This window comes from Balaenoptera borealis, assembly GCF_965194805.1.
Source record: "Balaenoptera borealis genome assembly, chromosome: 17".
In the NCBI taxonomy this organism is placed as follows: Eukaryota; Metazoa; Chordata; class Mammalia; order Artiodactyla; family Balaenopteridae; genus Balaenoptera; species Balaenoptera borealis.
Genome location: NC_138876.1, coordinates 78,865,728 through 78,887,803, shown reverse-complemented (window position 1 = coordinate 78,887,803; position 22,076 = coordinate 78,865,728). Strand labels below are relative to the sequence as shown.

Sequence of the window (22,076 nt, the reverse complement as noted above, 5' to 3'; positions counted from 1 at the left end):
TACCAGCCCAGGAAAAAAAATAGGATGAAAATAACAATAACAAAGGAATACTTTTCTCACCCTGCTCTCCAACTGTTTTACAACCTGCAGTTCTTCCAGATTCTTCCTTCGTGTGGCACGTGAATAAGCAGATGCTGCCGAACCTGCCCTAGGTGCTGAGTGTCACCGCGGGGCCCACCAATGCTGCTGCCACTCAGAGGCGCCAGCACGGGCAGGACCCACCTGCCACCAAGGCGGGTGTGTCCTCGAGGGATACACCCCTCACTCCTAATTGTTACCTGGCTTAGGGACCAAGGCTCCCCTTTGTTCTCAGACTCACAGGGACTTTTCTTCTGTCTGTTACAGCAACCTCTTTCACGACAATCTGGTGTTCGTGTAGGCTGGGCAGGAGATGAACATATTCTGAGCTGTACTTAAAAATTGTTTTTGTCTGGCACTGGCTCCTTGGCCTCGGATGCAATCTGCAGCGTCTCTTTCCCCCCTCCAAGTGTATCTTAATAGTTGATGAAAATAAACTACTGGAAGGGCCCCCTTCTCTGAATCCTGGTCGAGACCTTGCTTCCCGAGAGGAGAGTGCGTGTGCCTGTGGATCTGGGAGTGCTGGGTAGGGAGATGGTTAGGATCAGTGTTTGGGGAGAAATGGGGGGCAGAGTCTCGGGGAGTAAGAAGAGTCAGGGGGCTGTTTTCTTTGCTCAGCAGAATGGAGAGCCTTCCATATTATTTTTTGGTTTAATTTGATTTTTTAAAAATTGAAGTAAAGTTGACTTACAATGTTGTGTTAGTTTCAGGTTTACAGCAAAGTGATTCAGTTATACATATATAGCTGTTCTTTTTCAGATTCTTTTCTCTTATAAGTTATTACAAAATATTGACTATAGTCCCCTGTGCTATACAGTAGGACCTTGTTGTTTATCTATTTTATATATAGTGGTGTGTATCTGTTAATCCCAATCTCTTAATTTCTCTCTCCCGTACTCCCTCTCCCCTTTAGTGACCATACATTTGTTTTCTATGTCTGTGAGTCTATTTCTGTTTTGTAAGTAAGTTCATCTGTATCACTTTTATAGATTCCACAAATTAGCTTTCCATTTTAAACCATTTTATCCTTCAGGTGTTATTTCCTTTGTCACCTCTTTAAATATAAAAGCCCACTTACTCTTCTAACAGAATTTGTCAATAACTGTCTCCTCACATGGGATGTTTGTGGCTTGATATATATCTTTTTCTATATAAAGAAGAGAAGTGATTTATGCAGGCAGACTTTTAAAGTCTTTCTATAGATGAAGTGTAAGGTTTAATTGAATTTGTCGATCTTATTCCAAAAGTATTTTTTATTGAGATATGATTAACACAGAAATTTATATTAGTTTCAGATGTAAAACATCATGATTTGGTGTTTGCATATACTGTGAAATGGTCGCCACAGTAAGTCTAGTTAACACCCACGACCTCACATGGTTACCAATATTTTTTCTTGTGATGAGAACTTTTAAGATCTTCTCTCTTTGCAACTTCTAAATATAAAATATAGTACTATGAACTATAGTCGCCATGCTGTCCGTTACATCTCCCTGACTTATTTATGACTGCAAGTTTGTACCTTTTGTTTCCCTTCATCTATTTTGCCCACACCAATCCCACCCCGACTTCTGGCAGCCACCAATCTGTTCTCTGTATCTATGAATTCAGTTTTTGTTTTTGTTTTTAGATTCTACATACAAGTGAGATCATACAGTGTTTTTGTTTCTCTGTCTGACTTATTTCACTTAGTGTAATGCCCTCAAGGTCCATCCATGTTGTTGCAAATGGCAGGATTTCCTTCTTTTTTATGACTGAATATTCCATTGTGCCTCTGTGTGTGTGTGTGTGTGTGTGTGTGTGTGTGTGTGTGTATGGATAAAGAAGATGTGATTGATGGTATGTATATATATACATACTATCAATATACTGTGTGTGTGTATATATATAATGTATAATATATATAATATCTTCTTTATCCACACGTCCATTGATAGACACGTAGGTTGCTTCTATATCTTGGCTAGTGTAAACAATGCTGCAGTGAACATAGGGGTGCAGATATTTTTTCAAGTTAGTGTTTTTTTTTTTTCCTTTGGATAAACACCCAGAAATGAAATTGCTGGATCTATAGTAGTTCCATTTTTAATTTTTTGAGGAATCTCCATACTGTTTTCCATAGCGGCTGCACCAATTTACATTCCCACCAACAGTGCACAAGGGTTGCCTTTTCTCCACATCCTCACCCACACTTGATGTCTTTTGATTTTTTGATAATAGCCATCCTAACAGTTGTGAGGTGATATCTTACTGTGGTTTTGAATCACATTTCCCAGATGATTAGTGATATTGAGCATCTTTTCATATACCTGTTAACCATTTATATGTTTTCATTGGGAAAAAAATGCCTACTCAAGTTCTTTGCTTATTTTCAAATTGGGTTATCAGTTTTTTTTTCTATTGGTGATATTCTTGATATTATTCTCCACTCCCTTGTCATGTCTTCCACCATTGTCATGACCTGACAAACCCCAATCCTGAATCAACATAACCATTTGCTTTCCGCATTTTTAAATCTTGATCACCAAGGGCAACTAGAGAAAAAGTAATAAAATGACTCAGATTGGTGCCATTATAAAATCAAGGTCCTACTACCCCAGTAATCCTTTGTTTTCTGGTCAGCTCTCTCTCTCTCCTAGTCTCCCTCAAGCTTTTTCACCTTCTCTTCCCTTCCAATCTTGGATCCCACCAGTTCCCTCCTTACTCATGTGTTCATGATTCTTTCTCCAAGTCACAGAGACACTGGGAATTAACGTTTGAGAAATTACTGAACTTCAGGAGTAAACAAGTGAACTTACCTGCCAATAGACCATGTCCTTACCTCTTTCCTTCTACTTACAATAGAAAAGGGGTAAGGTGTCCCCCCTCTTCTTCGAATCCCTCTACCTGTCTCTGAATTCCCTCCCACCCACCTTCTCAGGACCATCATTCCATTATCTCCTCCTCCCATGATGATGTCACCCATCATCTCCTCCCCCACGATGATGTCACCCATCATCTCCTCCTCCCACGATGTCATCCATCATCTCCTCCCCCCATGGTGTCATCCATCATCTCCTCCTCCCACGATGATGTCATTCATCATCTCCTCCTCCCATGATATCATCCATTGTCTCCTCCTCCCATGTCATCCATCACCTGCTCCTCCCATGATGATGTCATCCAGCATCTCCTCCTCCCATGATGTCATCCAGCATCTCTCATCCCATGTGTTCAGGTCTTGCCTCTCTACTGCCTCCTTCCAGCAGCCTTTAAACATACCTTAAGTTCTTCTGAAAAAACACAAAAGTCCACTCTCAACCACACACTGTTGCCCTCTTGCTCTTTCTCTATTTTATCTCCTTTAGAGCCAAACTTTCCAGATTTGTCTGTGCTCACTGTCTCCATTCTCTCAGACTCCTCTCACTCTTCAACCTTCTATAATCTACCTCACATCCCCATACATCTGTGAAGCTATCGTTTATATATTTTTGCTAAATCTAATGGACTCATCTTATTTGACTTGTGTCTTATTTGGTCCAGTTGACACCTCCCTCATTCTTGAAATAATTTTTTTTGGCTTCCCTCATATGGTCCTTTAGTTTTCCTGACCACGCTTATGGGTTCCCCTCCTCTCAGGATTTGTCTTCTCCAGGGCTCCCTCCAGCCCGTCTTGTCTCACTTGACTCATGCTCCCTGGGCCATCTCACCTATCTCTATAGTTGCAATTACTGTCTTTGTGCTGAAGTTCCCACGTCTGCCTCTCCATCTCAGATCCCTCTCTTAATCTTTAGATCCCAGCTATCTACCAAGTATCTGCACATGGATGTCACATGGCCACTTCAGCATGTCAGATCCAGCCCTACAAACCTTCTTCAGTGTTCTCTGTAAGCACTCTGTCGGCTATTCAATGCTCAAGACACTGCCTCACTCTTGATTCACCCTTCCTCCTAGTCAACCTACTCACAGCCACGGTAGAGTCTTCCTTCTGAGAATTCTCATAGTAATAGAACCTTCTCCAGCCCCAGTCCCTCTGTTTTAGTTCAAGCTGCATTCAGGCCTTGGCCGGACACTTGAAATGGTCTGCCAGCCTTCAGGCTTCTCTCTCCCTCTCATTTAACAGTGTATTTCATCACCTTACGCCTCTGACCAAACCCTCCAACGTTCTACCCTTTGCTGGAAAATAAAGTCTACATCCCTCAGCATAGAGTAAAGCCCCTGCATGACCTGACTTTTCTTACCTCACCAGCCTTCTCTCTCTCCTCACATGAACCCCAGACGAGATATTTCATCCACACCTAACTTCTCTCAGTCCCTTCACCATGCCATGCTCTTTCTCAGCTGTGAGCGGGTCCTTCTGTCTGGAACACTCCTTCCCCTATTTTCCTCCTCCTCCTTGGCACTTCCCTACTCCCCCTACCTGCTGCCCCTATCTACAATCTAATTTATTCTGACGTTTATTTCACATGCTAACAGGCTCCTGGCAAACTCTAAAATCTGAATTAGGTGAAACATCTAGCTTTGAGCCGTGCAGATAATAAAACAAACACTTACTGAATTGAAACCATGATTTTATCATAGCCACACTGAAATTTACAGAAAAGCAGATGATTTACCAAGCACTGCCTTCAACACAGAGCTCAGCCCTCTTCCTCATGTGGAGCCAAATTCTTAATATACTCTTAAAGAATCAAGTATGTATTAAAAGAAACAGAGCAACTTCCAAAAACCTGCAGGGAGATTACTCAAGGAATAAAACTTCAAAGTTTGCATTGAAAAATCACAACCCTGGGGCTTCCCTGGTAGGGCAGTGGTTGAGAATCTGCCTGCCAATGCAGGGGACACGGGTTCGAGCCCTGGTCTGGGAAGATCCCACATGCCGCGGAGCTACTAGGCCCATGAGACACAACTACTGAGCCTGCGCGTCTGGAGCCTGTGCTCCGCAACAAGAGAGGCCGCGACAGTGAGAGGCCCGCGCACCGCGATGAAGAGTGGCCCCCGCTTGCCGCAACTAGAGAAAGCCCTCGCACAGAAACGAAGACCCAACACAGCCCAAAAATAAATAAATAAATAAATAAATAAGTGAAGTTCTTTTAAAAAAAAAAATCACAATCCTTTTGAAGTTTTATAAGTCTTGATTATAGGACATAAAATTATTTTTCTATAGATACTAATGAGATCTATGGTTACAACAAGGCATTCTTTACCTTTAAAAAACCAGAAATATGGTGATTGCTATGAGCATTTCCTTAAGAAGGTTCATAGTCAGCTCCAGTTGGGGTCATGTTATGGAATTGTTCGCCTCCTAATCTGCTCTGTTCCTATTATATCCTGTAATATCACTTTGGATATTAATAAATCTTTACTTAGTGCATCAGTGCATTGTTACTCTTTTGGCAGTTAACTTTTCTATCAGATTTCCAGCTGTCCTTAACAGATTCTGCAAAAAATAATCAAAAAGAGAAAGCAGAGACATGGATAATTTGTTCTAGAGCAGGATCGAATCACACATCCATTGGTGAATGTGGGCCATTCCCCTCACACTCTGGGCTTTGCACTTATAACACTTAACACTCTAGAGAGACCGCATTTATTGCAGCAAATGTTAACATACATTTCATGGAGAAACAAGTACAGATAATCCATAAATATATGAAAATCTTTAAGAGAATAAATAAATAGCAAAAGTAAAAGACACAGCCTTCACCTATCATTCAGGAAAATGTTCAAAAGATAATCATGATATCCTGCACTGGAAGGGAATGAGCAAAAAGGCGCAGCTCTCTGTTGTGCAAAATTATATGTACAAAGACATGCAGGGCAGCGTTGTTTATGACCCAAAATAACTAGAATAAAAAATCTAAATATCTATCAGTGGGGTGCCAGATAAATAAATTGTGGTATAGCCATACAATGGAATCTTATGTGATTATTTTTTAAATATTAGAATAGTTCTATAAGCAAAAATAAAATGATGTCTATGATATGTAAGTGAAGGAAAGCCAGGTGCAGGACCTAGTATAGAGAGCACTGTAACTTGAGTGTGATGTACATACTTGGGTGCCTCAGGGGCTCATTCTATAGAGGTAACCCTGGCAACTTATTCTATCGCTTTGTTTATACCAGATGCTCATCTCAGACTGAACCTGTCCAGAAGACTAATTACCTCACTTCGTCACTTCTTTTTCTTAGGAGTAAGAGGGGTAACATCTCAGCCCATCTCATTCCTTCTGAGAATCTGATGAAACTGTTGGATCTTCTTTCCAGAAAGGTCAGGCATAAGCACATGCAACATTTTGCCTATAATTTCAAAGTGAGTTCACTGGAGTCCATCCACAGATGTCTAGAGAGCCAGAGCTCCTAAGCAAAGAGCTCTCTGTCAAATAAGAGCTCATGGTACAATATCACGCAGAATTCTAGGAAAGCCTTATAACCAGACCTGGCTGGGCGGGCACGCTCTCTGGGGGTTAGTGGGTGTGCAGCACCTCATGCACGCTCTCCAAGCCTTGGAAGGGCAGGTGATACAATCATACGGGTACAAGGCCGACCAGAGACCTAGATGGGTTCCAGTTCATTCCTACTCAGCCTACTGGTACCTTCCTTCTGAGAGCTAGGGTGGTTAAACTCTGGCTTTATTCTTTCCGAAGAGTAGCTTTTCCGGTAAGCACTGTGCCACTGGAAAGAGAGCCTTGAGGAGCTTTCCTGAAAGAAGAGAAGAACAGCTACAGCAGCATCTCTTTAAGTGAATTCAAGAGCCCCTCGTGGTGCCACGGCCCTTGAGGACAGATGGTCTCCTAGCACCTGAGGTACAGAGTGGTCCTCTAGCCTATAAAGCCTAAATAATTGGTATATTCTATATAATAAAGCAGGGGAAAGTATAGCACATTTTAGAAGAGTTCCACCAAGAATGAATAAAAGAAAAGCTCTGGAAATTAAAGGATTAAACTTTATCGGTAAAATTATTTTTCTGAATGCAACATTCTCTAATTGAGGTATTTCTGAGACAGAAATTATAAAGGATGAAAGGGGACTTCCCTGGTGGTCCAGTGGGTAAGACTCCGTGCTCCCACTGCAGGGGTCCTGGGTTCGATCCCTGGTCGGGGAACTAGATGCTGCATGCATGCCGCAACTAAGAAGTCCGCATGCCGCAACTAAATGATCCCACATGCTGCAGCGAAGATCCTGTGTGCCGCAACTAAGACCCGGCGCAGTCAAATAAATAAGTAAGTAAATAAGAAATTATAAAAGATGAAATATGTGTGATTCTTCGTGGCAGCTGTATCTGCCCCAGGTAAGCAAGTGCTTGCATCTTGTTTCTGCCAGAAGACACCCGTCTCTCCTCAGATTTGGTTAGTTGGTTGCCTTAAGACTTCAGCTCCCTGATGAATTTGAGAAAAGTCATGGACTTGAGGTTTGTTTAGCTTTTCTTACTGCTCTAGGGTGGGAGTGACTCTAGTTCTGTACCTCCCAAGCAGAAACTGGAAGTCTCTATCAGAAAAGTTGAAACAGAAAAATGACATGATCTGTTTTAAATATTTAAAAAATAATTTTAACACTCATGAAAAAAACAATGAACCTGGGGGTGGGGACGAGAGTGAAAGCAGGGAGACAGAGCAGCGAGGCGGCCACTGCAATAGCCCGCGTAAAAAAGTGACGTCAGACCACGTGGTGCAGCAACGCCACCTCTGGATATTTATCCCAAAGAACTGAAAGTAGGGTCTTGAAGAGATATTTGCACACCCATGTTCATAGCAGCATATTCACAATAGCTAAGAGGTGGAAACAACCTAAATGGTCATTAATCGATGAACAGATAAAGATGTGGTATAGGTGCAATGGAATGTTATTCAACCTTAAATAGGAAGAACATCCTGTCACGTGCTACAACAGGGATGAGCCTGGAGGGTGCTAAATGAAATAGTCCAGTCACAAAAGGACAAACACTGTTTGATTTTCCTTACGTGAGGCAACTAACATAGTCAGGCCCTGAGAAACAGAGTGGTGACCTCGGGATGGAGGGAGGGTGGGGAAAGGAAGCTGTTGTCTAATGGGCATCGTGTTTCAGTTCTGCGGGATGAAGAAGTTCTGGAGATCTGCCTCATTGCAATGTGAATATATTTAACGCCCTGAACCATACACTTAAAAAAGTTAAGATGCTGAATTTTATGTTACAGGTGTAAAAAACAACAAAAAAGAAGTGATGGTGGCATGGGCTAGTAGTTACAGGGGTCCCAGGAGGACTTCCCGTGGGAACACGCAGTTTGCCATCTGTGATGGCTAATTTTATGTGTCAACTTGACTAGACCATGAGGTGCCCAGGTACTTGGCCAAACATTATTCTGGGGTTCTGTGAAGTTGTGTTTGGATGAGATTAATAGTTAAATCTGTAGAGAGTAAAGCAGATTGCACTCCCTAATGCAAGTGGGCTTCATCCAGTCAACTGAAGGCCTGCATAGAACACAGTCTGACCCTCCTGGGAGCAGGAGGGAACTCTTCCTGCCTGACCGCCTTCGAGCTGGGACATGGATTCTTCGTGCCTTCAGACGTGAACACAAACATTGGCTCTTCCTGGGCCTCCAGCCTGTTGGTCTTCAGACTAAAACTTTACCATTGATTTCCCCTGGTTCTCAGGCCTTTGGGCTCAGACTGGAACTACACCACCAGTCCTCCCGGTCTCCTGCTCCCTGACTCACCCTGCAGATCTTGGGACTTGCCAGCTTCCATAATCACATGAGACAACTTATATTTCATACATTTCAATAAGTTTAATATATTTCAATAAATTTCATTTTATATATGTATATATATAATTGGTTCTATTTCTCTGGAGAACCCTGACTACATCACTATAGAATATAAACCCAAATTTCATTAATAACTTATAACTACTTAAAATGTTTTATACAATAATTTACCGATTTCATTTTTCAGTTTGGGCAAGAGATTGAATATCATTTTGGGGTACACACATAAAATGCTTAAGACCAAGTGAATAATCATAGTCAAATATGACCACTTTTTAACCCTTCAAAATACTCTGAGATTCATGACATAAACGGAAAGGTATTTGTTTAAAATTTGTGATTCTGCTTGGAATGACTTCATCAGCTGGGTTCGAAGTTCTGTCTGCTACAATTCACGTTTAGACAAATACTGAAACCTATTTCTCTAGACTATCTAAGGCTCTTCCTTCTCTTTTCGTTCCCCTTTGTCCCTCCCTCCCCGAGCAGCTCAGCCGTGGGTGACCCTCCACCCAGGGAGCGGGTGAGGTGGCGGGGGCAGCAGCGCAGCCTAGCCCAGGGCATCGCGGCCGAGCGGGAGGGTCTCAGTGGGGGAGGAGGGCAGACTTGCAGGGGCCAGTCCTGAGTGGTGCTGCAGCCTGAGCAGGGTCAGGAAGGCATCCAAACTACAACGCCTGTAGCCTCCAGAAGTGCCAAGGCCATGAAGGCCCAAGGGAGACTGAGGAACAGGTCTGGGCTAAATGATACTAAAGAGGCCTTTAACTCAGTGTGATGCCCGATTCTGGTCTGGGTACTGTGCTGTAAAGAGCAAAATTAGGCCAACTGGCACAACCTGAACGAGACGTGAGGATGAGGTCAAGGCGGGCGTCCTCATTTTGGTGGCTGTATTACGGTTGTGTGTGTGGGGGGGGAAATACACACCGAAGTATTTGGATGATGTCATGTTGGTAATTGCTACCCAAATGGCTGATGAAATGTTCTTTGTACTGTTCTTGCAGCTTTTATGCAAGTTTGAGATTGTTTCAAAGGAAAAATAAAAAGCATCTTTAAGGAACATGCGTCTGTCAACATCATTTTCTGACATCATGGCAACAACTGACTGAATTGGGATCAGTGAGGCTTCCTATTTTTAGTGTAACTGGTTTATTTCTCCTTCCTGTTTTAAAAGACAATTTACTTCTTGCTCTCGTGGGTTTTCCCTCATTTTCTTTAAAGCCAAGTTTTATGGGATTTGTCCTTGAAAAAGATTCCTGCTCAGTGTTGATGCTTTTAGAAATGAAGACACTTGAGAATGTACAATATGCTCAATCATAAGTGAACAAATAATATGATTAAAAACACCTTACAAGTGCTCACAGGACAACAATGTCCATAGTTCTTTTTTTGTTTGTTTAATACAGTTCTGTTAGAACTTTTGCTGAATATTTTATTATGGTCTTTTTGTTGGGCTTTAAATAGGTAGTGTTCTTGCTTTCCTCCAGCTTTGACTGAAGTACTGTGAGAATGCAATGATTACCAAAAATAGAAGCAAACAGATGTTTGGAATCGTGTCACTGAGCTTTGCTGTGTCTCTTCCCTCTCTTCACTGGCTGTACGATAAATTCATTTTAATTGCTACTATGATGCCTGTGTGGCCTGTCAGGGACACACTTAGTCCTTTAAACTTATTCATTTACTTTTTATTAACCGCCTACTTAACTGCAAAAGCAGTCACCACTGAACCCAGTTGATTTTTAATCAGGAAAAAAAAATTTTCTTAAACCTCCTTGTATTCAGGGAACTGTTCCAGATGTGGAGACAAGAAATTAAAGGGGCCATATTTTCAGATCCATTTCATTTCTTGAAATTCAAAGCTATTCATTTTCAAACACTTAAATAGCTCTTACTCTGCGCCAACCACTGTCCTACGTACATTAAAAATATTATTAACTCATGCCATTTTCAAACAATTCCATGAGGCATTTTCTACTACTGTTCTTATTTTATTGAGAAAAGTTACGATACAAAAGTATAAATAACTGACAGCCTCAGCTAGAAAAGAGCAGAGTCCATTTTTGAGGACAGACGGCCTGGCTTAGGAGCCTCTGCCCCACACCACGCTACTCCACCTCTCTTCCTAACGAGATGCGTCCTGGATGAGGAAGAATCTGTAAGTCGAATGACGCCTGGGAAGAGATGAAGTATCAAGTGTGACCAACTGCTGCTCTTCACGTAGTGGGGTCTGCTGTGAGGTCCCCAGTATAGCAGTTGACTCCCTACAGGTGTGCCCTACTGGGAATTCCAGTCCATGGAAATCCTTCTAATGGTGAAGGAAGGCCTATCGGAGAACCAGGTCTATCTACACAAGAGGGAAAATCCAGACCGGTACCAGAAAGAAAAGCTTAATTATAATTCCTAATTATGAATAAAAGAAAACAAAGATCCCCAGAGTTTCAAAAGGAAAAGCCAAAGTAAATGGACAACTGCCCCCAAGACATAAGATGATCCTAAGACAAGTGCAGGCTGTCTTTGCTCTGCAAGGTTCTGGTAAGCGCGAGCTTCAGTTATCACGGCTGAGGCAGACACGACCGGCCCCCACCAACACAGTTCCTGTATCAGCTACCACAGTGTATCATTTGTGAATAACTGCACAGAGGATAAACTCTGCGGCTAGCTCTTCAGTCCACAATTCACCGAGTAAATAACACACACATAGCAATGTCATTTCTTTCAAAGTCTAGTGATTGGTCACCATGCATCTGTTATTCAATCTTCAGAGGCAGCAAAGACAACAAAGCATGTAGTTGTGTTGCTGCCGAGTCTCCCAGCAATAAACCCACGTGACATTTTACAAAAATGGAGAGCTAGAACAGGAAATTGGCCAACAAAGACAAAAACACAGCAAAGAAACAAAGCGTGAGAACGATGGAAGTGAAGTCTGAATCAAATGTAAACGGGGTTATGGAACACACAGTGGACCATGGGCATGTTGACAGTGCAACACTGAGAGGCTCAGAGATGCAGCCAAAGGGACTTAGTGAAGACAGACTTACTGAGATGAATAAGGAAAGATGTTGTGATGAGAAGGATGATGATGTCCCAGAGGAGGGATACCATTAAAAAGCTACACATTAAAAAGAATCTAGAAATATTTCATGACCAGAGTTAGAAATGTGACAACTCACCAAGGCACAGAAAAAAATGCTTGTAAGTTATGTGATGAGAAGGCAAGCACTGTTCAAACTACTACTGATGAAGTTTGGGGTTTTGTTTTTTGCTTTTTTTTTAACAAAGACAGAATACTTTCATTCTCAATATTACTAATGTTTTAGATGATAGTATATTAAATATCAGTTCTACTATTTTACATTTCCCTTTACAGTTATAACTGAAAGCAAAAGACTTAATATTTTGTAAAATTTTTTAGGCACAGAACAATCATAATTTTTTCCTATTGATTATTAGGACCATTTCGCATGTTTTCAGCTTGCATGTTTATTTTCTCTGGTCCCATGCAAAGTGAGGCCTGTGTGTATTTAAATGATTTCTTAGATGGAAGGGGAACCACTCGACTGAAAGAAATTTGAGAAACACATCAACCAGTTAGATCCCTATTCAAATAAATACGCAGTAAAAACACTCAAGGAAATTTGACTACTACTGGATATTTAAGGATATTAAGAGATTATTGCTATTTTTAGTGGTAACAATGACATTTGATTATATTTCAGCAAGAGTCCTTAGAGTGACGTCAGAGAGACAGAGGAATAGGAAGCCCCAGACCCTCATTCCCACGCAGAGACACCAACCTAGCAGGGATATACAGACCACAGTGTAAGAACTTGTGAGAACTCCAGGAACCAGGTAAGAGGCTGCAGCACCACGTGATCACAAAGCCAAGAAGAGCCACACCACAGGATGTAAGAACGTTCCTCGCATTTTGCCTGCCCTAGTCCCTCCGACTCCCCCAGTGAGGACAGACAGACCAGAAGAAAACTCCCAGCTTCTCTCCTGGGAGGGAAAAAAGAGAGTGAAACATGAGTCCAAAGTTCTGGCTTTTTGAGGGGCTGCCTAAGGGACTAGTTTCTGTCTCTCTGACTCAGGTGACTGATGGGAAGGAAGTGGATTTTGGATGCTAGGTTGGGGGCCCTTGAGAACAAAGTCCTGTTCTGTCCAAGTTATACCATGGGGAATGCAGTACCACAGACAGACACCAGAGGGAGTAAGAGATTGCAGGCTCCTGAGAAGAAAACAGTGGCAAGTCTCTCTAACTAGGAAATCATACACACAAGCCCAGAAAAGGTTTGAGAGGTCCCCCAAATCTCTAGCTGAGATGACTTTCCCCATACGAGGCCAGTCCATAGAGACTGGGAGAGGTGGCTGATTTTTTCCAAATACCCAAATCCCAATAAAAGATCACATGGCATACAAAGAAAAGGGAAACAGCCCAACCAACTGATCAAAATAAATCTCCAGAAGCCAACCCTAGAGAGATCTATGAATTACCAAATAATTCAAAATAATAAAAGGTGGCCGATGAGCTAAAAGAGAGCACAGACAGACAACTAAAGAAAATCAGGAAAACGATGCATGAACAAAGTGAGAAATATCAACAAAGGGAGAGAAACTATAAAATGAACCAAACAGAAATTCTGGAGCTGAAGAACACACAAACTGAACTGACAATTTCAATACAGGTATTTAGTGGCAGTCTTGACTGCTTGATTAAGCAGAAGAAAGAATCAGCAAACGTGGAAGGCAGGTCATTTGAAATTACTGAGTCAGAGGAGCAAAAAGAATAAAGAATGAAAAAGTGACAAGAGCCTGGGAACTCTGGGACACCATCAAGCTGATCAATGCAATAATTATAGCAGTTCCAGGAGAAGAGAGAGAGAAAGGGGCAGAGAGCTTACTTGAAGAAGTAACAACCAAAACATTTCTAAATTTGAGGAAAGAAATGGACACACAAAATTACTGCAGTGGAATGAAACTAGAAATCTATAGCAAAAGAAAAAATTTTGGGCAGGAAAAATTTGGTAGGCTCAAAGATATAATACTCAAGGTATAAACTGGAAATGCAATTAAAAACCAGCTTCTTTGTTATTATATTTCAATATTGAATACTCTGCCATGTTTAAAAAGTTAAACAAAAAAAACAATGTGCTATCACCTCACACCCATTAGGGTGGTTACTATCAAAAAAACCAGAAAATAAGTGTTGATGACGATGTGGAGATATTGGAACCCTTCGTGGGTTCCAAATGGTAAATGTAAAATGTAAAATGGTACAGCCACTATGGAAAACATTAAGGTTTCTCAAAAAATAAAAAAAATATAATTATACCCTATGATCCAGCAATCTCACTCCTGGGTATATATCCAAAAGACCTGAAAGGATCTTGAAGAGATATTAGTACTCCTGTGTTCACTGCAGCATTATTCACAATAGTCAAGAGGTGGAAGCCAAATGTCCATCAAGGGATAAATGGATAAAGAAATGTGGTATATATATGTATATATATAAGCACAATGGTATTATTAGCCTTAACAAAAGAAAATCTCATGGCACAGGGATAAACCTAAAGGACATTATGCAGGATTCCACCTACACGAAGTATCTAAAGTAGGAAACTCAGAAACAAAAATTAGAATGGTGGTTGTCAGGGCTAGGGGGAGGGGAAAATGGGGAGTTGTTTAATGGGTATAAAATTCCAGTTTTGCAAGATGGAAAACTTCTGGAGAGCTTTTGCACAGCAATGTGAATATACTCAACATTAGTGAACTGTTAAAAGTCCTTATCTTTTTGAAGTGAATACACTGAAAAATGTGCATCAAAAATGTCTGGTTCCTTGTCAACTGCATTATTATGAACTTTCATCCAATCTTTAACCGTGGTCATTTTTAAGTCTTCTGTCATTTACAGACAGTTCTGGGTGTACTCTGATGCTTTTGCAAATATGTTCCTATAAAAGGGTTTCATCTTCAAGGAATTCATGGAAAAGACTGGTAAGTACAGGTTTCTGGTAAATGACTATACTGCTGAAGTGAATGAATAAGCATTTTCAGAACTCTAATGGAAAACTGATGAACTCATAAAAGTGCTAACAAAAGATCAAGATGAAAAAAAAATTAATTACATGGGACTGAGTGAACTGATGAGGATGATTATAATTTTTGTGACTTTCTGTTTGAATAAAAAAAAATATGTATGGGACTAAGTTCAAAATAATTTGAGGGTTGACTGGGGGAGAGGATGGAGTTATACATGAAATAAGACTGGCATCAGTTGACAATCCTTAAAGCTGAGTGGGTTCATTATACCATTCCCTCTACTGCGTATGTTTGAAATTTTCCAGAACAAGGGAATTTTTTTAAAAAAATTGACAACATGAAAAAATAAATCAATAAAAGTGCTAGATAAGAAAGTCAAAGAAATATCCCACATAATAAAAGACTAAAAGAGCAGATGAAAGAAAGCAACACACAGGACCTCCAGAAGGTTATCCAATCAATAGGAGCCTCAGAAAGAGAAAATAAACAAATGGAGGGCAAAGCTAAAATAATGAGATTTTTTTTTGTCCAGCAGATGGACGTTACTGCATTTCCACTACTGGTAGGAATATAAATGGGCACAGTCATTTGAGGGCATCCACTTGATAGTATCTTAAAGTTTCTTTTATCTACCCTAGAAAAACATTCATATACACACCCATAGTAAATGTTCTTTAATACGTGACTTTCTAATTCCTTTATATCAGCCACTACATATAAATATCTACAATTCAACTTCCAGGAACGTATCTTATATAGTTGTACAAGTGAACAAAGAAAATATTAAAAGCGTATTTACTGAAGTGGTGCTTTTAATAGCAAAAATGTGGGAAGTATCTATTAAGTCCATCAAGAAGAGTCCAGTTAAATAAACTAAAGTGCACTCATACAATGCAGTACTCATTGAAAGAAATGAGGTATGTGCAGATAGAGAAACATCTCCCAGATACATAAAGACAAAAATTTACAGAATGTTTAGTATTGTCTCATTTGTATTTTTAAAAAGGAGATATAGATTTTATATAGCTAAGAGATAGATAAAAATCACATACACTATTTTCACATGAAAAGTTCTGAATATAATATTAACAATACCTTTTGGGATGGGTTCTATATAAAGAAAGAAAAGCACTTTACAGGACAGAATGTACAGAAGGATCAAGTTCTTTCATTCTGGAAGTTTAATTTGCTAAGAAAGTGAAATATACTGTTCAGAGAATGAAGGAAGTTAAGAACTAACTTAGCTCCTCTTACTTTCAAATGGTTGAAATTTTCGCTCTGCTGGGTTCTCCAATAGTTAGACCAGCTTAGTCACTTTTTTGGTGAAGAAGGATGCAGTTAGAAAGGCCAGGCCCCTGGGGATTCAAGTACACTTCTCAAAACGCCCTTGTAAGTAATCTGACCAATATCACCGGTCAGCAGTGTACCACATACCCTGTGGGAATCAAGGTCCCTGTGGGAGAAATCTATGCACTTAGCAAAACCAGTCTTGGTTTTGTTGGAAAATGTCTCCCAGAGAGACAAAGGAACACCCAACACGCCCTTGAGATAAATACAAGTACCTTCATTTTGCACATGAGAACTGAGGCTCCAAGAGGTATCTTATCAAGCCCACATATCCAGGCAATTACGTTTGGAACAGATTTGACAGCATGGCCAAGAATTCTACACTCCTGCCCATTCACTTGACACCCCAGATCCTGAACACATACTTAGGGATGTCAGGTGAAAAAATCTCATCTAGCAACGCACAGCCTCATGTTCCTGTCGCGTTACGTGTAGCCACCGTGTCTCGAAGAGAAGTACTCTGTGACCCTAAAAGGAACGAGGTAAGGACCGCCGAGGCCTCCCATTTCCAACCTTCCTCTCCCTCCCTAACCCATACAAGCTGGCCTACGACACAGAATCACTGGCATCACCATCGCTATGTAAACTACCTTTACTTTGGTTTGTTACTGGTAACACTTGAAGGCCCTGTAGGGGTTTTATTTCCAAGCAGGCATTTTCAATGTTTAAGGGATTGAAGATAATGGCAGCTCCCCAAATCTTAAGTGCCATATTTTAGCTGTATTACAGGCCCTAAGCACTGCTTACAGCTTAAATACAACTCCCAACTATTTGAGTGTGATAAATTACAATTTGTGAAGCATCAGTCACTTGCGCATGCCATCAGCTAAACTTCAGAACTGTATGAAAGCCATTAGGCTGTTCCTTCAATACCTTCTGATTTACGAAGGCATATTTTGCACAATAATCTACTCTTTAGCCATTAAGTGGCTTAGTTTTCACAGAAATGAGATCTTTTTACAACCAGTTCTCAGGATATTGACCACATACTCCAGACTTCTGAGTTGCAATACACTTAAGAGTACTGAAACAAGCTTGCTGGAATTTCCATCTGGGGACCACACATTACCAGGTACTTGAATTTTAAAATGATCTTAACTGCTACCATAACAGCTCTCTCTGCAATTCTAGTGCAGAGAATCCTGAAAATTGGGCTAGAGGACAAGTTAGCAGTTTCATTGCCAGGCTGATTATTTCCTTCCCAGCTTCTAGCGTTAAACTGAGAACACCAGCTTCTCTAGGAAAGGCCAATGGACCACCGCTCGCCTCAGGCACCAAACCAGACTCCTCCTGTCTAACTCCTATTGAAGTCTTTCCAGCCCAATGCCTACAGAACAGTTACAATGAAACCTTCAATTCCTCCTGTCTCCCCAAGCTACTTAGTTTAATGAAGGTTGACGATCTATCTGGCTCAAGGCTGTTACAAATGGTTAACCTTAGCATAGCTCCTTCCAGGTTCTGCGCCACTGAAATCCCTTTTCAAAATCCCGTGTTTTGTGGAGACCTGCTAAGAGAAAAAATGCGGAATCAAAAGGAGCTGGATGTTGGAAGGAACACAGGGGCGGGTTAAGGGATGAGAGCCGCCACGTCCGAACGGCTGTGCGGCACGTGGTGGCCGCGCTGGGAGGGAGCACAGAGCGGGAGGGTCTGTGGGCGCTGAGGCGCTGGCGCCTGGCACACAGCCGGGCGCACACAGAAGTGTGCACACAACCGCACAGACGGTCACTGCAGCCCGCGGACGGGGCGGTGCAAAGAGGACTAGGCCGCAGCCCAGGGGACAGGCGGGCATCTCATCACTGTGATCCTACTACGAGCAGCAAACGCGAGGACGTTTTCTGAGGAGAATTTTATCAATTGCAAAATGCTTATATACTTGTCAGAGATACTTCTTCAAATTTTCTCTAACCAAAATACACGTATTTAGCAAATCCATCAGACTATAAACTAATAGCAAAAATTTAATACCTTTAATGGGACATCTAGATGGATTCTCAACCCATATGCGCCCACTGAAATCTCAGCTGTGCTATTAAGCCACGGACACCGGGCAAGTTAAACCTCAAAACCAGTTCCTATGTCTACACGACGGGAATACTCGAGACGATGGAACGCGTAAGCAGAGCCCAGCAGTTAAGCGGTGTCATCCTCTACTGCGCCAACGGGGGCCTGAATAAACGGAACGTCACCTATGCAATGCGCTTTTCGGACCTAAGGCTGACGTAAATTTATGAAGGTAACATCTACGTACAAACTACATGTTAATGTAGCTTCCTACTGAACGACCCACATACGTTCAGTGAAAGATAATTGCAAGGAGCTTATGTAAAGCTCGTCTACAGACGTAACCTAACGTTAATCTAAGCACTGCGTTGTTTCTCTCCTAATCTAAAATACCAAGGCACCAGCCATCTATAAAATTTATTAACAAAGTTTCAAAAACACTTCGAAACCCGCCCAGTTTACAAGGAGCCCTGAGCACCTGGCAGAGGCGGGGCTGGAAACCTACGGTGCCACCTGCCCTCTAGCGCGCACGCTCTTCACCACGGCTGTACGGCGAGGATCGCCCCAGGAACTCTGGACGGTACCCCGTACCTATTAGGTCAGGTCTTCCGGAGTAGCACGCGGACCGGTGTTCCTGGGAAGGGCTCCCACAGGCGGCCACACTGCACGTGCTCCCACCGACGCAAGCGAGGCCTCACACGTCTGTAGCTAACGCAGGGCAGCGTTCAAACAACGTCACGTGCAAACGCACTCAGCGCGCCCTGCAAGACGCAACGAGGAAAAGCAGGACCCGGGCTACCCACCTACTTCTAGTCACCCTGCTTACACGGCGGAACGAATTCCGGGGCACGACTCCCTCCCTAAGGCCCGTCAGGGTCCGGAATAAGAGCCCACGAAGCTTAACGGCCGATTATCAATTTATTAGAGCCGCTGGCTCAAGCATCTGCGATGGTGACTTCCACCTCGACTCCCGGCTCAATGCTGATGGAAGTGATCTGCTTGACGATCTCGGAAGGGCTGTGCAGGTCGATGAGGCGCTTGTGGATCCTCATCTGGAAACGGTCCCAAGTCTTAGAACCTTCCCCGCAGGGCGTTTTCCTCGTCGTTATTCTCAGGGTCTGCAGCGGAAGACAGAAGACACCAGACACCCAGGCTGCGGGAGCGCCGCGCTCCCCAACCTCCCGGCGGGGCGCCCCGAGCAGCAGGGCTGCGCGCTCGGCCCGAAGCCGCCCGGCGGCCCCCCGCGCCCCGGAGCGCCAAGGCTCTCACCTTGGTGGGCATCCGCACCGGCCCCTTCACCTTGAGATTCTTCTCCTTCGCGCCTCTGATCAGGTCGGCACACACTGCAAGCGGGGAAAAGCGTCTGGGCCCTCGCTCACGACAGGGGCGGCCTCACCGGCCCGCAAGGCCGCCAGCTCAGAATAGCGTACACGACTATCACCGGACCTCAACCCAGTAAGCGTCTCCTCATCGCCAACGGCGGGGGCAGAGCGCGGGCCACGCCGAGGGGCCGACCTTGCTCGGCCTCCTCGGGCGACGCGCCTCGCCGCCGCGAGCCTCAAGCCCAGCTCGCCGCTGCTCCCGCCCCGAGTCCGACCCCCGGCCCCGAGCCACCGCACTGACCCTTCTCCAGCGACTTCACGTTGCGACTGGTGAGAGTGATCCTAATCCGGTGGATCGCCACCTCGGGCTCCACGGGAGTCTTTCCGGTGTCCTTAAAAGCCTGTTGTCCCACAGGTGAGAAAAAGCACCTCTAAGACAGTATATCACCTCCCGCGGACGAGCGCGCTCACCAGCCCCCTTCCCCGGACAAGCGAGTCCCGTCTCCTCCCGCCAGCCCGGCACCCCCCACGCCCGCCCTCCCCCGCCCCCCCCGCCCCCCGCCGAGGCCGGACCGGAACGCCCCCGACTCACCATGGCTGCGGTGCGGCTTCCTGACCGACTTGTTCCTCCGCGAGAGCGAACAGCGGTGAGTCAGGAGCGGGAGCGGGAAGCCCAAGGCTCCGCAGCAACACCCACCGCGTCTTCCTCCAAGAGGCACGCATGCGGCCTGCCGGGCCCTTATATAGCCGCGCTCGCGTCTGCATCCGGGTCCCGCACGCCCCTCCGCGCTGCCCCGGAAGAGGAATCGCCTTGCGGGCTCTAAGGCGGCGGCGCGAGCAGAGGGGCGGCCCGACGCGGCCGCGCGCGCCCCCTGCCGGCCCGGCGGAGTCAGAGCGCCGTCGGGTGGGGCGCCGCCGCGGTCCTCAGGGCACCTGGCGGAGATGATGGGGAGACTGCGACCTGGCCTAAAACTCCACAAACTCCTCCGTCCTGGTTCGCCGACCGCCGGCCTCTGCGGAGTCAGAATGACTCCTGTGCTTGTGGCTTCTACCCTGCAAAGCTTCTTCCCGTACAAACCGAATCACTCGTGCTATAAGCAAACGGGTAACTTTTCTGAGTTAACTCACGTGGATATTAGGGGAAATGACTGATAACCTGGGTCAGTTTTTATTCTTTAAATTAGCAGTCATTTTTCATAGCCTGGGACATTCCTTCGCGGTGTTTCATCTTCTGGCTTCCCAGACCGGCAGAAGCACGTGCGGTCTGTTTCTGAAAAGCACCTGAGCGTGGTTCTTCCCCCTCCCGGGACGCGAGGGCGAACGCGCCGGGCTGCCGCGCTTACCCCCGAGGTGTGTCGTGCAACCCAGGCCCCGCCTGGAGACCCCGGCTCTCCGCCTAATTCCAAAGCGTGTTATCTCCTCTCTGTCCGGATAAAGTGATGTTGGATGAGACCCTTGAGGACCTCCCTAATACTCCCTAATACTAGGACAAAGTACAGTGGACAGACCGAGAGCGGGCAGCTGACCTGGGTGGCCAGGAGAGATGAGGAGGACACATATTCTTAAAGATGACGGAGTGGTTACGTGGGACGAAATAGGTGAGTTGGGTTTTGATACGGGGCAGAAACAAGAGTAAATAACCTCGTATTGTTTTACAGGTGAACCTGAGGGCAGAAGAGTTATTTGCTCAGCCCCACAGATCTGACCCCTCCAATTAGGGGCCTTTCTTGAGCCTTTCACTTCTGTTCCTTGGAGGGGAATTATACTTAAAACGTATATCAGATAATACCATTGACTTATTTGGTGATAATCAGGCACAGCTGATACCTGGCTTTCTTTAGCTCACAAACAATATCTACTGGATTTTGCTTCCATTTAACAAATAACTTACATGTCAAAATTCGGATATTTTCCAGTTCAGTTATTTTAAAATGTCATGCATTGGCTGTAAATACTTTATTAGTAGAATTTGCAGCAGAAAGTCCAAAAACCCGCATTCTTGTTTTACTAGTTGTAACCTAAATGAGACTTCGAAACTTAGGGCTTTCACGTCTTGGCATGGCTACCAGCCACAAACAGACAAAAATGCAGTTGCCCAAGCTCCCTGGGCGGTGATCAACCACCGCTGCATTAATACCGAGTACGAATCTTCAGAGAAAGCTTACTTGAGTAGCATTCAAGTTTTACAAGTGCTCAAAAGACAGCCAGAAATTCAATGGTGGAGTGTTTGAGAAGTACATTTGTGGGTTTTTTTCAATAACAAATCTGATACATCTATTCTTAGGTTTCCTTGATTATAGAAAAAGAACTTCAGCATAGTAAAAGGCAAAATATGGCCCAGCATTTATGGGAAAAATGATTGATGTGACTAGTACTAAGGAAACAGCTGGTTGAGATATTAGACAAATGCAATGAAAAGATCACTATTTTGAAGTTTATAAGATTTCGTTTCAAACATTTTGTCATATTTTCCTCTTGAAAGTTATCAACTGCGGTAGTCCCCAGATTTCAATTAAAAATGTAATATTCTAACGTTAGATGTGAGATATTCACTGGAGAAAAATTAAAAATTAACAAT

General features: G+C 43.6%; 2 protein-coding genes across 5 annotated transcripts in view; both read right to left on the bottom strand.

Moving 5' to 3' along the window:
* Positions 1 to 19,083, bottom strand: part of LOC309615329 (uncharacterized protein) — a 56,030-nt gene extending 36,947 nt beyond the window's left edge. For 2 of the 4 annotated variants that reach the window (XR_014236745.1, XR_014236746.1), the window contains exon 1: positions 3,217 to 5,496. Coding sequence is in view for 2 of the 4 variants with exons in the window: in XM_082364806.1 (XP_082220932.1) it covers positions 3,217 to 3,337 (121 nt within the window). In the remaining 2 variants the exon portion in view is untranslated. Of the gene's footprint in view, positions 1 to 3,216; positions 5,498 to 6,223; positions 17,680 to 18,767; positions 18,946 to 19,002 lie in introns of those variants that run through there. The other 2 variants (XM_082364807.1, XM_082364806.1) reach the window with 2 other exon arrangements.
* Positions 19,081 to 20,238, bottom strand: RPS20 (ribosomal protein S20). Its single transcript, XM_082364809.1, has 4 exons — positions 20,091 to 20,238; positions 19,800 to 19,899; positions 19,446 to 19,519; positions 19,081 to 19,294 (listed from the first exon to the last, which is right to left on the bottom strand). The coding sequence occupies exons 1-4, from the start codon at positions 20,091 to 20,093 to the stop codon at positions 19,112 to 19,114; spliced, it is 360 nt and encodes a 119-aa protein (XP_082220935.1). The 5' UTR covers positions 20,094 to 20,238; the 3' UTR covers positions 19,081 to 19,111.
* Positions 20,239 to 22,076: the final 1,838 nt, after the last annotated feature.